The sequence below is a fragment of the Juglans microcarpa x Juglans regia genome, unplaced genomic scaffold (genome assembly GCF_004785595.1).
Source record: "Juglans microcarpa x Juglans regia isolate MS1-56 unplaced genomic scaffold, Jm3101_v1.0 JmScfU0001, whole genome shotgun sequence".
NCBI lineage: Eukaryota > Viridiplantae > Streptophyta > Magnoliopsida > Fagales > Juglandaceae > Juglans > Juglans microcarpa x Juglans regia.
Window position 1 is genome coordinate 782,079 of NW_024475745.1, and position 17,731 is coordinate 799,809.

The 17,731-nt window shown below is 36.0% G+C and overlaps 1 protein-coding gene and 1 long non-coding RNA gene across 2 annotated transcripts in view; one reads left to right on the plus strand and one right to left on the minus strand.

Moving 5' to 3' along the window:
- Window positions 1-13,411: 13,411 nt before the first annotated feature.
- Window positions 13,412-17,731, minus strand: part of LOC121245185 (pentatricopeptide repeat-containing protein At2g15690, mitochondrial-like) — a 36,990-nt gene continuing 32,670 nt past the window's right edge. Inside the window, exon 3 of the mRNA XM_041143459.1 lies at window positions 13,412-15,372. Coding sequence (XP_040999393.1) covers window positions 13,637-15,331 — 1,695 coding nt within the window. The 5' untranslated portion in view covers window positions 15,332-15,372 and the 3' untranslated portion in view covers window positions 13,412-13,636. The remainder of the gene's footprint in view (window positions 15,373-17,731) is intronic.
- LOC121245186 lies at window positions 16,688-17,118 on the plus strand. The gene is made up of 3 exons (XR_005936581.1): window positions 16,688-16,725; window positions 16,831-16,890; window positions 17,088-17,118. It is a non-coding gene; the product is annotated as an uncharacterized LOC121245186 (long non-coding RNA).

Genomic DNA, 17,731 nt, shown 5'->3' on the forward strand with positions numbered 1-17,731 from the left:
CCTACCGTCCAGTACATCTGATGGATTCTCAATACCCGTTTGAATTGGAATTAGCAAATTATGATCAGATTATGTGATTCCAAAAGATTACTACTTTCTCAATTAGTCAGCATGACAGACGGAAGTTGTCAGGAATATTATCTCCCCAAAAGATTATTATTCATGTCAGATTATCGTCCAGTTTGTACATATCAGTTTACGTGTTCTGTACTGTGTTAGTTTGTTTTTAGTGTCGGCTGGTTCTATTAATGTATTATTAGAATTACTGTTTTGTATTGTTCTAGTGCCTATATAAAGGGGTTCACGAAGGAAGAAGGGCATTTAGAATTCCTGATTTGAAATCCATTCCTCTCTCACCCAAACCTCTCAATTCCAGTCCTCCTCACTCTGTAAATCTTCATTTCCTCATGTCTCCAGTTTCTAACTCCTTTGAGAATTAATCTCCTTGTAAGTATTATGTTTTTAATGAAGAAGTTTATTTCATATATCTTTTCTATATTATTTACTTCCTCATGCATATAGTCGGTTATATCGCCTGCCCTATCTGCTATCGTGCATATGACCTGTTTTACCGCCTATATTTCAAGTCTTACAAAATTTATTAAATATTTTAATTACAAATGTTATGAGACCTACTTTATACTTTATCTTTCTAATTTTAGATTTTAAAGTTCAAGAGCAACTTTAAGAGATCTAAATTCTCTTGTGATATTCTATGCATATTTGTAATGTACAACTTTACTGTATGTCGCTCTAGAGTGCCAATAAAACATGAGTTATGATAAGGATGCAAATTTTTTTATAATTTTGTTTTAAATAGAATACATTTTAGGAAAAAAAAAATTCTACTTTTACAATTATTTTATATGAAAATGAGTATAAAGAACGAACTAAGAAAGAATTATTATAACTTGCTTTATGGGTGCAAATATGCTCGGGATGTAATCGGTGCGGTCTGGTCGGTCTATAGGGGAATTCTCAGGCCAGACCCAAAGTTTTGGTCCACTCTTTTTCCAGATCTAGACTAAATTGATTATCCCTATATACCGAACCGGACTGTTAGCTATCGATTTGGTCAGTCCATTTGGTACAATACGACCAGGTCATTTTAAAATGGGTCAAACATATAAAAACTCTAAAATCACTTCTAATGTGTATTATCAACTATTTAATTTTATTTGCACATTTTGTACTTGAAAATAGAAAGTAGAAAATTTTATCAAAATTATCCATATCCATCCATGAGAATTAGTAATCACTAAAATAAAGTTAAAAACAACAAATAGAGAAAATGAAATTGAAAAACGCAATTATCATCCAAACTCCGAATAAAAAAATAAAAAAGGAAAGGAAAAAATAAACATAATAAATACTTCATTGTTCGTAGACGTTAAATATTAATTTTCATTATCCATAGATACTTCATACTTACTTGCAACTTAGGTATCTTACAAAAAAATACCTAATTACTTTAATTAAGTGTAGATACTAGAGTATGTATCTATATATAATATTATGATTTATCATATGATATATTAGTTAATTGATAGTATATTAGTTTATACTTATAGTTAATAGGATATTTAACATTTTATCTGATCAATGGTGATAAATTAGATGAATATTACATAATTAACTTGTACAACTATTATATAAAATAATATATAAAAAATATTTTAAAAAACTATGTGTACACTTCGGTCTGTCCGGTCTAAAAAAAAGGACATCCTAGATTGGATCGAAAATCAAAATTCTTAGGTTATATGTTTCAAAACCGACCAATATACTTATCAGCTTGGTCCAATCGAGTTTTTTGGTCCAGACCAGTAAACTTACACCCCTAAATATACTCTAGTAATTTGACTTTTTTACTAGAAATGAAGAGTAAATCAAACCAACCATATTTTACAAGAAAGTGTTCGATAACTTACCAATTTTGGCAAGGAACCGAGCAATCTTATCTATCCTTCAGCTTTTAGAGTAGGGGGAGACTCATATTTTATTGATAGAAAATATTTAGCTTGCACAAAATCTGGGATTACCTCAATTTTAGGACTTAATCAAATTAGTCTACTTATCTGATGAGTGTACGAAACTACACTCTAAATACTCCATTATTAGACTAAAATGTTAAAATGTGAATAGAAATCATAGGAGTTAATGTGTATTCTTGAATTAAGTTTCTATTTACTTTGGGATACTCCTAAGCAGATTTTTCTGTTAAATTTCATAATTTATAAAAGAGCAAGTCCAAACCCAATCAAATTCAAAAGATTTTCAAGTGGGTAAGACGCTAGAACAACCTAAAAACTTTTAACGAGTGTATGACTCTTCAAATAATGATAATGATGGGGTTTAAGAGTAATTCGGATCAAGAGAAAAAGTTAGTCCGAAATCCGCTAGAAGACGGTCTGTACATACTTTAGTATTTTGGTCATAACTTTTCATTCAAATATCGGATTGATGTAATTCTTGATGCATTGGAAAACTATCTTAAATAGCTACAAATTTGTATCTAATAAGGATTTCTAAATTCAACTCCTGATGCACATACGTGGCTGTCAAGATGAGTCCTAAAATTTAGACAATTTTGTATGCGAGAATATGAAGCCAGTAGGGTTTCTTTCTTACCCTATATAAGCATTTAATTTGCATGAAATTGGGAGTGCAAAAAGGGAAGACAACTCAGTTCTGAAGAGGGGGAGATGAAATTAATTTCCATGGCCAGCATTTGCTTTATTTTTCTCTCGAAATTTTTGTTGTCCATTATATTTATGGGTAACTAAATTCTAAAGTAGGGCTAGAGATGAACTTGCATATTAGATGATATTTTTAATTTATTTTTGATTTATGTATTTGATTTTCAATTACTAAAACTCTTTTGTTTTATCATTCTCAATTCATTGTTGATGTTTTCTTCTCTGAATAATCATAAAATTTATTCTGTTTATGGATTCAGTCATGCTTTTTCTATTGAATGGATTAACTCTTTGATTATGTTTGGATCAATTATTTATTTATATTGATTTAATTTTTTGCTGCAATATCGCTTCTTGAGTATATTGTCGTCGTTGGATTTTCTCAATAGTGATAATAATTTATGTATTTTAAAAGTGGTAAATGATTTTTCAAAGGGTCACATTTGATTTAATCTTGGTTTATACATCTATACCTTCCAATTGAGAATTTTGGGATTTGAGTTCCCAATTGAGTTATTCAATGAATTAAGAATAATTAAAATATCATATTTGTACAAGGGATTCCTGACGCTTTACTGTTTGTCAAATTTGAGTACTTTTTCTGTTAGTCACTTTACTTCACTTTAATTTACATTTAAAATTAATCTTTTTCTCCATTAATCATTTAATCTTTTTCTTTAGTTTATTTGTTCTTTCTACTATTTTTTTAATTTGTCTCTTTGTGGAATCGACACCCCAAATCTGTGCTACAACTACTGCGTTATTCTTTGGGCGTAATCTTGTGTATAACTTTCTATACTTAGACTCTTGTACATCTATTTATTTGTAAAAAATTGAATACAAATATCTCAAATTATTGAGCAAACACGTCTCCCTCTTGTTTTCTAATATGGTATCAGCCTAATACAGATCCTCCAACACGCTGCCCATGGCCACCTCGTCCAACCCCTCTCTTCCCTCCCTTTATCTCCTTCACCCTTCAGATTCACCAAGCTTAATCCTTGTCAATGGTCTTCTCACCAGCGACAACTATCCAAAATGGCATAAAGCCATGACAAGAGCTCTCAATGTAAAAAAAAAACTTAGTTTTGTTGATGGCACCCTCAAGCCCCCTGATTCTACCACACCCAAGTACACACAATGAATCAAACCAAAGACATGGTTCTTACATGGATTCTTAACTCCATCAGTCATTCCCTTGCCAATTCCCTCGAGTATCATACCGACCTTCGTGATGTTTGGGTCGATCTCTCCTCCCGTTTCTGTCATGGCAATAATGCACGTATCTACCAACTCAAACGTGCCCTTTCCTCCCTACAACAAACCACAAATTCAATTCATGACTATTACAACCAAATCAAATAGATTTGGGATGAACTTGGCCATCTACAAAATAACACTGACCTCAAAGCTTTACAACAACAAGCTGACGATGAGCACGTGTTCCAGTTCCTACTCGGCCTCAATGATTCCTTCGCTCCTCTTCGCACCCAAATCTTGGCCATGGATCCCCTTCCACCTATAAGCAAAGTTTTCTCTATTTTGTTTCAAGAAGAACAACAAAGGCTACTCAACATATTGACCTCTTCACATCATAAACACTTGCCATGGTTGTTCGCAACAGTGGGAGTTTGAAAGTTCCTTTCAAGTGCATGGCTTGCTGGAAGGAGGGCCATACCTGCAACCGATGTTGGACAGTGGTGGGTTAACCACCTGGTCGTGACTTCCGCTCCAAGCAACGGACCTCCATTCTCAGTCCACCTCCACCGAGTGTGAATCAGACCACCATCACACCTTCGGATTCCAGTCCAGTCCCTGGGTTATCACCGGAGTTGTACCAAAAGCTCCTTCATCTGCTCAGCCCATCGCCCTCTCCAATTACTTCCTCTTCCAATTTTGTTGGTAACCTTTTCTCCCCTCAATCTACTTTCTCCTTCAATCGGCGCCTCCATTGGGTGGTAGATAGTGGCACGAGCCACCACATTTGCCATCACAGATAAGCTTTCACCAATCTACAAACCCTAGCCTCTCCTCACTCTGTTTGCTTACCCATGGGCCAAGATGTCCCAGCCGAAGGGCTAGGCACTTGTGTCCTTTCCCCTTTTTTAATTTTAACTAATGTTTTTCCTCTTTTCTCCATTAATTTATTATCTGTTTTTCAAATTTCCCTCCACAATTCTTGTGTTATTACATTTTCTTCTAATACTTGTTTATTTTAGGATCCACAATCGATGACGCCGATTGGAGCGAGTGATTTATGCAATGGGCTCTACGTGTACCGTCCCAATCCCCTTGTGGTTTTTGCTGCTCAATCCACTGCTAATTAGACCTTATGGCATCAATGTCTAGGTCGTCACCCTTCTAGTTTTATCATTCTCAATATTTTTTATTCTCCCTGTATTCTTTCTAATTGTGATGTTTGTGCTCATTCTAAGTACACAAGACTACATTTTTCCAATCATGCTAATAAAAATGTTTTTTGCTTTAATTGCATTTTTGTGATATTTGGGATGGATATCATACTTCTTCTTTATGTGGGGCTCATTATTTTCTCACAATTGTTGATGATTTTTCTTGCACAACTTGGATATATCTTATGCGAACACATTTGTGTGTTTGGGTGTCTCTGTTATGCACAAACTCTTAGTGCTCATCGTGACAACTTTTCTCATCGTGCTACTAAATGTGTATTTCTTGTTTATCTTAGTATTCATAAAGCATACAAACTCTACAACCTTGACACCCTGTCCATTTTCTATTCTCATGACGTTACATTCCATGAATAACAATTTCCTTTTCAGGATCTCCAAGACACTTACTCTTCATTTTCCCCCATCATTCCTCTTCCCGTTCCTAAACCTGTTGTCCTTACTTCTCCACTCCCTGACTCTCCTGATTCTCCTCCCTCCTTACCCTCACCTACTTCTCCACCATCTGACTCTCTTGTTCCGTGTCCTCGCCGCACCATTGTTCGGCCTACCTATGTCCACCACTACATATGCCCCACCTTACACACGGAACCCATGCCATCTTCACCTGCTACACCAACTTCAAGTACTGCTCATCCTTTATTTGCTTTCCTCTCATATTTTTGTTTTCTTTCTCACATATTACTTATTTAATTGCTCTTACCTCCTGTACTGACCCTTCCTGCTATTTTGATGCCATCCGCCATTCCCATTGGCGCGAGGCTATTTCCACTGAGATCCGTGCACTAGAGGATAATTCCACATGGATTCTTGAACCTTTTCCCTTGGTAAGAAATCCATTGGATGTAAATGGGTTTTCAAAACCAAACTAAAGGCCGATGGATCTATTGAGAGGTACAAACCTCGGCTAATTTCCAATGGTTACACTCAGGTTGAAGGTCTTGACTATCATGAGACCTTTGCACTGGTTGCCAAAATGACCACTATCCACTGCTTATTGTCAGTCACTACTGCCAAAAATTAGATGATTCATCAACTCGACATCAACAATACCTTTTTGCATGGCAATCTTGATGAAGAAGTCTACATGAATCCACCATCTAGATACTGTACTAAGGGGGAGACCCGTGTCTGTCGGCTCAGAAAATCCCTATATGGTCTCAAGCAAGTCTCCCGCAATTAGTTTTTTAAACTAATGTAACACCCTCTTCCCGTGGGCTAGGTGTGTTATGTGTTTTTCATAAAATAAACCCGGCAAGAAATCTCATATTTAATAAATGAAATTATAATTTATTTTGTAGAAAAAATATCTTCCAAAAATATTAAATAAATAAACTGAATAAATTTATGTCATAAAATCAATTTTATTCTAGAAAGTCTGAAACTAAATTAATTGTTCATTCTAATACTGGCCTGCCTACTTGTTTTCATCATCCTCCCCTGGGTGGTTAAAAATATGAAAACAAACTAAAATGAGTCGAAGACTCAGCAAGAAATCCATCATAATGTTAACATAATAACATAAGGTTTTCATAAAAGTTTTCATGCTGAAAGCTTAAAAATATGATTGTTCATACTGATACTTATGCTATGCATGACTTGATTTATTTGAATTAACTGACTGATTTGATTGATTTATCTGAATTAATTGACTGATCTGACTAGCCAACACACTTAACCCTGTGTGTGAGGTTGTGCACCGGCCTCACGTCCAGTAGCCCGCGAGGGGGCTGCTAATAGTATTTTGGCATACTATGGTAGACCACGCTTGAGTCCGTGACTTGCACATCCACCCTGAAATTGAACTGCATTGGTACCATGCATCTGAATGGTCATCTCATTAACTGATCTTATCTTATCTTGTACTTGAACTTGAGATAACTTACGTGTCTTATATACATGATATGCATGACATAATACATACATAATTATAATTTATGAATTTAAACATGATGCGGAATGATATGATCATATGCTATGCTAGATGACATGTTTGCATATGGCATGAGTGGTGCATAAATAATGGTTGTCAATGAACTAGTTTGAATAATACTTATATAAAAGCTTAACTGTGATGATCTTAATTTATGATCAAATTACTTATCTCGCTATGCTTCTTCTTGAATTTCACTTCGTAGCTCGTCACCTATATGCAGTATTAACTATTACTAAATCTGTTTAGGAACAACATGTACTAATATCTTACGTAATTAAATCTATAATCTAGAAGATAGTCAAATAAACCTTTTGTTTAACACCATAATAAGTCTTGATATTTTAAACATATTATAATTTAGTAGAATACTTGAGCTATTTTAAATAAGTCATAAAAACTTCAATTCTTGAAATAGGTTTCATTTCTTAACATAATTATTCAATCTTATAAGAAATCTAATAAATATTAATATCATTTAAATATTTTTAACATATTTCTTAATTTCTTAAAATATAACTTAATACTTTTATTAAAAATTGGCTAAATAGAGAAAGGGGAATATTAACTAAAATAATAGGCTCAATAGTATACTTTAAAATACATTTCAAATTCTTTAAGCATTTTCTTATAAAAAATGAGTTTATGACTAATATATTTATTTAATAAAAATAAAGTCAACTTTGAAATATTAAGCCCAATAAAATCACTAAAACAATTATTGAAACATAATAAAATCAAGCCATTTAAAATACAAGAGTCAGGCTACTCTGCTGCCCAGAGTAGCCTACTCCAGTTTACCGCTAGTTGTATTTCAATTTTTTTTTCATTTTTCTATTCACATTTTTTTAATAGATTTAAATATTTTTAAAAAATAAAAAATACACCAATACACTTAAAATCGCTTCCTTAATCACTAGATAAAAAAAAAAATTCACCAAGCAGTACATTTGAGCAGTTAGTTTCGGGCGACATAGTAGCCTTTTTCAAAATACAAATCTATCACAATGGTACATGTCTCATTAACCTCAAGCTTAGCCCACAAGGAAATTAGGCCACCAGATTTAAACACCAAACAAGTTAAAACTAAACCCAATTTACTTTTCAAAACACAAGTTTATCTAATAAGAAAAATCTAATTGTAAGCGATTTTGCGCACTAATACGCGCACTCATTCAATATGATTGGTCAGAAAGTAGATTTATTGAAAATAATGCTAATTTGAATTTAAAATATGAAGGCAACAACATTAGTATACAGATTGGTATGCAAATTTGCTTGTACATAGCAAAACTCTATCTAATAAGCTCAACATACATAGGGCCCAAGGGGCCGTTGTGAATCAATGTTCCTTTAAGAAGCCAAAACACACGGGACAAAGAACCATGGCAATGCGAGAGAAACAGAAGGCTTATCGAGATGGGGCATGCGAAGGGAATGGGCTGGATGGCGGCTCTGGGTGGCTAGGAGTGAAGGCGGCGCAACTGGAGGCTTCTCTATGGTGGTGCGACTCTGAGAGAGGGAGAGAGAGAGAATATATGTTTACCGAAAATGAATGAGAGAGAGAGAGAGAGAGAGAGAGAGAGAGAGAATGGCGGACGACCGTGGCTTACCGAGATGGGGTGGGTGCGATGGGGTTGTGCTAGTCAGCTTGTTCTGTGGCTGAGGGTGGTTCTGTCTTCCTTGCAGTGGCACCGACGTGTTCTGGGCAGTGGTGGTTGGCGATCTCGGTGTTTTTCGAGAGGTGGCTTTCTCTGTTTTTACTGTGTAACTCTGGTTTGAAGTGTGGGAGAAAAATTTGATTCCGTTGGAGGTTTTGGCCATGGGGTATCGTGGGTTTGTTGATGAGAATATTGTGAGGAGGAAGAGAGGATTTATAGTAGGGCTTTGATATGAGAATTGGTCTTCCATTAGGATTTGGATTTATCAATTAGGGAATAAGGATGAGTATGAGGTTAGGATTATAAAATCAAGAGATAGGGATGAGACTTCCGGGTGGAGATAGGAAGAAATACAATTTAAATTCAAAACAAAACTCTAGTAGCTATTGAAAAAATATCGGGTCATAAAAAAATACCAATAATAAAATGATAATAAACTTATTAAAATGAACAATTTAAAATCTGATGATGATGATGATGATGATGATGATAATAATAATAATAATAATAATAATAATAATAATAATAGTTATATGAAAAACATATAAAACTTAGATTATGGCCTAATTTTAGGATCGGGTTGTTACAACTAACTACTGTGTTTCTTGATGCAGGTTTTCATCAATCTCAGGTAAATCATTCATTATTCACTCTTGTTACCCACACCAGCATCACTCTTGTTCTTATTTATGTTGATGACATCTTGGTTGCTCGTAATGATATTTTTCAGATCGAAGTTTTCTAGCGAATTCTCTCTACCCATTTTAAAACAAAAGATCTTGGCTCTCTAAAATATTTTCTTAGACTCGAAGTTGCTCACTCTCACAAAGGCATCTTTCTCACAGTGCAAATATGTTCTTGACATACTTCATGACAGTGGCCAACTTGGTACTTGAACCGCCTCTTTTCCTATGGAACAACATTTGAAGCTTAACAATCAAGATGACACTCTCCTCCTTGATCATTGTCTTTATTGTCGCCTAGTTGGTTGCCTCATCTACCTGACCATCACTCGACCTGACATTGTCTATGTAGTCAACATTCTCAATCAGTTCATGCACGCTCCTCGTGTCCCTCACATGACTGTCGCTGCTCGTGTTCTCCGTTACCTCAAAGGGAGTTCCAGCTAAGGCATTTTCTTCTCCTCCTCTAGCAGTCTTCAAGTTACCGCTTATACTGATTCTAATTGGGCTAGCTGTCTCACCACACGCCGCTCTACCACAGGCTACTTCATTTAGTTAAGCATTAGTTCGTTCTCACTGCGTACCAAGAAATAGACTATAGTTGCTCGATCTTCTGCCGAAGCCGAATATCGAGCTATGGTCGTTACCACCTGCGAACTCACATGGTTGAAGCAGCTTCTCACTGATCTTCGCATCTTTCATCCCTAGCCTTTCTCTCTTCATTGCGACAATCAATCTGCACTCTATATTGCACACAATCATGTGTTCCAATCATGTGTTCCATGAGCATATCAAACACATTGAGATTGATTGTCACATTATTCGTGATAAAATTTACTTGGGCCTCCTCAAAGCCATTCATACTTCTTCACATGAGCAAGACGCCGATATTTTCATCAAAGCCTTAGGACAAGAACTTTTTCATCATTTCTCGTGCAAGTTGGGCATTACAGATCTCCATGCGCCAAGTTGAGGGAGAGTATTGACAGAAAATATTTAGTTTGCACAAAATTAGGGATTACCTTAATTTTAGGACTCAATCAAATTAGTTTACTTACTTTATGTATAACTTTCTATGCTTAGACTCTTGTGCATCTATTTATTTGTAAAAAAGTTGAATACAAAGATATCAAATTATTGAGCAAACTCGTCTCCCTTTTGTCTTCTAACATTTTTTTTTTCAGATTTTTTCAGTTTAATTTTCTTAAAATGTATCTTCCAAATCAAATTATGTCACATTACTGATGTGAGGTGTAAAAACTTTCAAATAGAATTAGTTTTTAGGAGTTAGAAAATTTTTTTAACCCTTTGAAAGAGGGCAATGAGAGGTTCAGATATATGAGGAGTCCACGACCCCAATCTTTATGTTTTTATGAAATAATGGAATTTCATTAGATTTATTATTAGAATTTACTGCACTTCCAATGATTTACAAACACATGAGCCTCCTGTTATAAAAATAAAACAAGATATCATATTTAAAATCAATCAGCCCACATTTTAGCGGTAAAATTATTATCAAACACTTCTAAAGGATCACATATAGAAGGAGTGATGATAAAAGTTCAAAAAAAAGAAAAAAAAAAAAGAAAAAGATCATAGGATTATAAAAGATCATTTTTTGGCTCTCCCTTTTGCCCTACATCTCTTATCCTTAGGAGGTCTTTCTCCACTAGCAGGTTTTTTCGAAAAACTTTGTTTATTCTGGTTTTTTCGAGGTTTTATCAAACAGGTTAAGAGGTTTATCTGAAAGTTATAAACTAAGTTGCTTCCTCAGTGGGCTCAAAGATGAAATCAGACTTCCTATTCATATGTTGCTTCCCAATGGTTTGAATTCATCATTTGGGTTGGCAAAATGCAAGAATAGTATGTCAGAAGTCTTCGTGGCAGCAACAGAGTAGGAGGGTCATATTCCATTTGTTCCTTTGTCAACAGGAGGTTCTAACTCATCTGCTAATGTCAACAAAAAGGATGTTGTCCCAGGATAACGAGGTAATAATTTCAAGAATTCACTCTCTATTTAGAGAGTTAGTCCTATAGAAATGAATGAGAGAAGAGAGAAGGGCTTATGTTACTATTGCGATGAGAAATAGAATCCTAATCATCGTTCTAATAATCATCAGTGGTGATCTTGGTCGATAAAGGAAGTACCCACAATTTCCTGGATCCTATGATAGCTAAGAAGGCAGGGCTAGAAACTGGTAAGGAGTAGCATATTGAAGTTAGAGTGGCTAATGGAGATAGAATGAGAAGTAAAGGAGTGATGGAGAAGGTGAATCTCAAGGTGTAATGAAACTAGTTTGTTACTATTTTTTCTTGTTACCCTTGGGAGGCTGTGATGTGGTTTTGGGCATGCAATGGCTGAGAACACTTTGTTTGCTCCTGAGAACACTTTATTCATTTAAACAGGAGTAAACAAATTCGTATCGTTCGAATTAAATTATCAACTCGTCCGAACAGTTACCCATTAGTTTGAGCTTAATTATTCAGTTCGAACAGTAATTTAGGAAGAAACATTTTTGTCCCCAAAAAAAAAAAATTGGTTTGAATGCCTTCGAATGGTTGGTCACATTTTGTCCCTAATAGTATTTTTTAGAACGAAAATTCTTCATCTCCAAAAAGTTTTTGGGACCAATTGGCATCTTTTGGTTCGTCCCAAAAATTGCCATCCGTTGTAGTGGCTCAAGAGGCCTTGCAGAAAATGAAGGCAGAGAGAAAAAGGATGATGGAGGAAGCCGAGGCAAAGCTTAATGCAGAGTCTATTCGGAGGAAAGAAGCGTTAGATGAAGAAAGGGATGCCAAAATTAAAGATGACGCGTGCGCACTAGTTGACGGATTCTCTAGACGAGTACTTAGAACTCAAAGTCTTCCTATATCTTCCCTAATTTTCTGAAAATTTACTTTAGTTTCCTTCTGAAAGTCTTAGTTCTGTACCCCGGTAGGTTTGGGAGGTGAGATAAAATACAAAATTCTCATCTCATCATTATACATTTTTCAAATTCCCATATAAAATATAATAAACAATTCAACTTTTTCAAATCCTAATTCAACTTTTTTAAATCTCAAAACAATAAAAATATTAAAACATAATATTTTAAACTTTCAAACAAAACAAATTCTCATCTCACCCCCAAACATAATATGTTGAGTTAGCTACTCCCAACAATTCCACATGTTTGTGGATTTTGAATGTACCACAGAAATTTTCTTCGAGCTGCTATTGGCTGCATTTTACATGACCTGTAGTAACTTCCAAAGTAGGTTATGGCATCACCGATATTGCTGTCCACCAACTAAATATCATTTATGGAATATAAAAAATCTATTTGCAAATTCACTAATGGCAAAACCAAGCACATTGCTGCTGTGAAAGCAAGTCACGTTGTATTTGCATGTATTTTTATTATAACTGTTGTCCAATAGTAAGTAGTATGCTTACATTCACAAAATTAGCACACTCAAATGATGTTCTTGTATTTGCCCCATAGACCTCGGCTTTTGTCTATTCTTATGATCAATAAAATTTTGTTTATCGATAAAAAAATAGTATTTTTAGATACCAGCTTACAACCGACAACTATTCTGTCTAAAATATGTCTTTGAGGCACCAATGCTAAAAACTAGATATATAAACAGTTCTCTAAAACCAAAAGTGAGGCTTCTAAAATGTTATCATGTTGATATAGAGTTTATCAATTGACCCTGTGGTGTTTTTAGTTATTATTTGAATTGTATTCTTTAAGAAGGTGCTGCTTAGTTTTGGTTGGTTCTATTTTTATTGTTGGGATTGGTCATAGCTGGCAAGCTATTGCCGCTGCAGCTTTCCCAGCTTTAACCTTTCGAGTGGAAGATGTTACCACCATGAGCCACATACCGCCATTATTTTCCCATTTTCTTTCCAAAATATCATCGTATTTAAAAAGAATTACTACCCCTTATATTAATAGGCATTATTTATGCCGGATGTCAAGTTTGGCATCTCAATCTGGCATTTGCACTTGGCAGCTTAAGAAAATCAATCACGATGTGTTTGTTGACAGCAAAAACAAAACTCCAACGATTCATGTAGTTGCAAGCAATTGTACAACCAACAGATTATGAGACATCTGAAAGAAAAAAACCGACTAAACCAACTGTCCACACTACAAAGCTTGGCAATTTTAGCACTCTGCAGTCTGCACAACAAAATCTCGGAGGACGTCTGTCCTAAAAGTTCAATGTTTCACGGACATCACCAGTAATCTCCACAGGAACATTTGCCATCTTTGAAATGATGAAACCGTTTATTGTCCCTAACAATTAGTTCCCTCCCAACGATCTTGGACATGATCTTGATGGCATTATGGCAGTCACCGCAGATGCGGAGGTTCTTGATGATCCTAAGAGGCGTCCTTGCTGGAGTACTGATCAGACCATATGCAATTGCCAAACGCTCACTATGATAGAGCAAGGCCTGCTCCTTGGCCTCTTGATCGATGTCATGAAGAACATATCTCGTGTCCGGCACATAACCTGCTTCTTTCATCCCAATGGAGGCCTTCAGCTTTTCATCATCCTTGTAAAGAGTTGGGTTTCGATATTCACTGATTCTATTCTTCCCATCAAGCATGCTGATTGCAGTGCGCTTTTTGGGTGGAGGGGTAGGGATCTTATTAGCAACAGCTTTTGACGAATCAAGAGCAACCATCAACTCCTCAGTCCGGTCTTCAAGATCAACATCTCCATGAATCCGAGCATAATTCCTCAAAGTCACCCAAACCTCTACCATTGGCTCAAATGGGAGTCTCTCTATCAGCTCCTCTGCTTCATTAAGATGCCCACACATCCCAAGTACACCTAGAACCCCCATATAATGCTCAAACCCTGGATTGATTCCACACTCATCCTTCATTGACTTAAAATGTATAAATGCTTCCTCCACAGCATTCGCACTGGCACAAGCCGAAAAGACTGCAAGAAAAGTCTCCCCAGTGGGTTTCAAACCAAGCTGCCTCATCTGCTCAAACAAATGCAACCCCTCATCACCCAACGCATTATCCGCATACCCATTAATCATCAAATGCCAAGACTGCATATCCCGATCTGGCATATGATCAAACACTCTCCGCGCATCGGTCATGCCTCCACACTTCCCATACATTTCAATCACCTTATTGTTCAACGGAAGATCACCCCGACAAGTCGACTGTAACAATAAATCATGAACCTTTTTTGCATTCTCATAAGAATTTGATTCGGCACAATGGTCAAACAGCCTATGGAAGCAGTTCCAATCAGCTTTAACCCCTTGCTCTATCAGTTCAATAGCTTCCTTAACCTTCCCCGTTTCGCAAAACTGAATAAGGTCTTCAATCGAAGGTGGAGGGGGAGAAGAAACCGGTGTTTGGTCCTCAACAACCTGGTCTCGGTTAGGGCTCTGGACCTGTTGGCTCCACTGATTAGGATTTTGGACCGTTGGATACCCTTGGTTTATATTGTGCCACTGTTTTGGGGCCCTGGGTTGCTGAAAACTTGGGGTCTGAGTGTTTACTTGATTAGGGTTTTCATATTGAGGAGTCCACTGATTACGGTTTCCATGCTGAGAATAACCCCGAGCTTGATCAGGGTAGCCACTGTTGGGAAAGTTGTGTCCCTGATTAGGGTATCCACGATCCTGATAGTTCTTGTTCTGCGCCTGTGAATTCCACCCCTGGTGTTGCGGGACCCACTGATCAGGCTGTCCCTGGTTCTGAAAGCTCCTAAACGGTGCTTTCTGCTGCTGCTGTTGCAGTCGTGGGGAGGGCCTCTGATAGTCATCTGGGATTGCAGAGGTGCTTCTGGTTTGATTGTTGTTGTTGCGAGAATGAGAAGGGTTTGTAAGGCGTACCTTGAAGAAAGAGGGTTCTATTCGGCCTCGGGCCCGCCGGATGGTCATAAGCGACGCCATTGGAGCTGGAATGAGGTACAATGGATTGTTCTCATACCATACATTGTTCTCATACCATATTTATGTCAGTTTTTATGTTTATCTTATAGCAATGACAATAACCTAGCCAAATGTCAATACAAGTTCATAATTTGATTATATTTGTCTAAAAGCTTTCACATTAGACTAGTCAATGATCCAAAGTTTAACATGTGGGCTACAATAATTCTTGATTGCTCTCCAAAGTTAGCGAACCACTGTCTACAATGCATCAGAGTATTTTATTATTTCATAACCTCTCCCCCTCTCTTTTCCTCGTTCTTTTCTCTTTCTTCAACCCGAAAGCCATCCAGACATACCTGCCTCACTCTTCTTCAACCCGCAGCATCCCCTTCGTCGTCTGCATTGCCGTCGTCTTCTAGGCCAAATGAATTGCTTACAATAGCAGTCATTGACCATATCAGCACCTCACTTTCGCAGCTCATATTTGGCTCCACTCTCTATCTCTTCTCATTTGTAGCTTAGATTTGGGTTTCTAGCTTCTGATGGAACCCGAATCGACGAAAATGTGGGAATTGGGCTATGTTCCTTCTAGCGATGGTAATCTTTTCACCATCAAGTCCCTATTTTTTTTTTCGAAATTTCTCAATTAGTTTATATTGATGGTTTTTTTTCCATTCTCTTTGATGTTTTCGTTTATGGCTTTTTCTTTTTCCGAATTAGTTGAAAACAATTGCTTTGGTTCCTGATCTGTCTTACCCGTTTACTTAAAACCCTAAGTCACATAATCGAAATTTTACTTGTTGTTTGAATTGTGTTACACAGCTGTTGCTTGAATATTTTGTTGCTAATTTGTTTGACTACATATAAATGCTGATTTGTTGAAGTGCCAAAAGAATTCTCGAAACAAATGAAGAAATAATCTGGCTGATTGAAAGAACATGGGTGGAAGTTGTGATATAGTGCTTATAAGACCACGAACCAATGAAGAAATAATCTTAAAGGGTGTAGATCTGCTGAAAATCTTATACAACTATCTGTAGAAGAAATTAATATTTTTGCAATGACAGTGTCGTCATTACATCCTTTCAATGAAATTAATATCTGTTGAAGTGATAAAAGTTCAATTTTTGGAACAAAAGTTATGAAGGTTATATAAGAGGGTGGGTATTATTTCCATGATTAATGTTTCGCATATTTAGATTTATGCAATAGGGACATTTCTAGGCTGCTTTCTAACAGGTACTTCTTTCATTCTCAAGGTGATCACTAAAGTATTCATGTGTTTGGAAAAGCTCTTTTATCCACTTGTTTCTGTCACATTATGATCTGAACTTGATTTTGTGATCTTTATGAATCAGAGCCACAACATATCACCTGAATGGATAGTAATATTAGCTGTTGGTGGGGTGCTGGTAAGGTAACTATTCCATCTATAAATTTATGTAGTAAAATGTTACAACCTTTCTCTGCCTATCCAAATTCAAGATGGATTTTTATTTTTACATATTTCTATTCAGATATACATAGCATCTTTCTCCATTGGACTGGGAGCAGTCCCTTGGGTGATTATGTCTGAGGTAACTTTTTGCATTTTCAAAGTGCAACAAAGATTTTCGAAAATCTAGGTTGGAGAAGTCTCTCACATGCTTAAACAATACATGTTAATTTGATTGACTGGGTTGGAGGAATTTCTGCCAATTCAGTTGGAAGAAAAAATTTCTATTCATAGTGAACATGTGTAAAGGCCAAGGGGCTGAAATGTGTTTTCTTTCAGATTTTCCCAATTCATGTGAAGTTGGTTGTTGGGAGCTTGGTGGTGTTGGTCAATTGGTTGGGTGCTTGGGCAGTTTTCTATACATTCAACTTTCTAATGAGCTGGAGTGCTTCAGGTAAAAAAATAAAGTCCACAACATTAATGGTACAAAACAAAAGGCATTCTTAGTTTGCACTGTTGTTCAACTGATGACTTTTATCACTCATTTATTTGATTTTTCTTTTTCTTCTTTTCAAAGCACTTTTTTCATTTACTCTGCATTTTCTGTGATGACAGTTCTATTTGTGGCGAAGTTAGTCCAAGAAACCAAAGGAAAAACACTAGAAGAAATTCAAGCAAGCATCAACTCATAGAAAATGAGAAAGGCTAAACAAAGAATTGAAATGGACAATAGATGGGCAGGAGATCCGTGATTTTACTCATGTCAAAGAGGATTACTACTTTTATGTTTATCTACTTTATGAAGAGAATTTTCTTTCACATCTTCACAATTCCAAGCCTAAAATAAAGACTTCGTCTCAGTTTTTGGTTGGTTTATTTGAGAATTAGCAAAGCTTCCTTCCCCACTTCCCTTACAAAATTAGTTTGTTAGTTTCAAAAATTGTTGTATAAATTTTTTTTTGTCAAATATTATTAAATATATG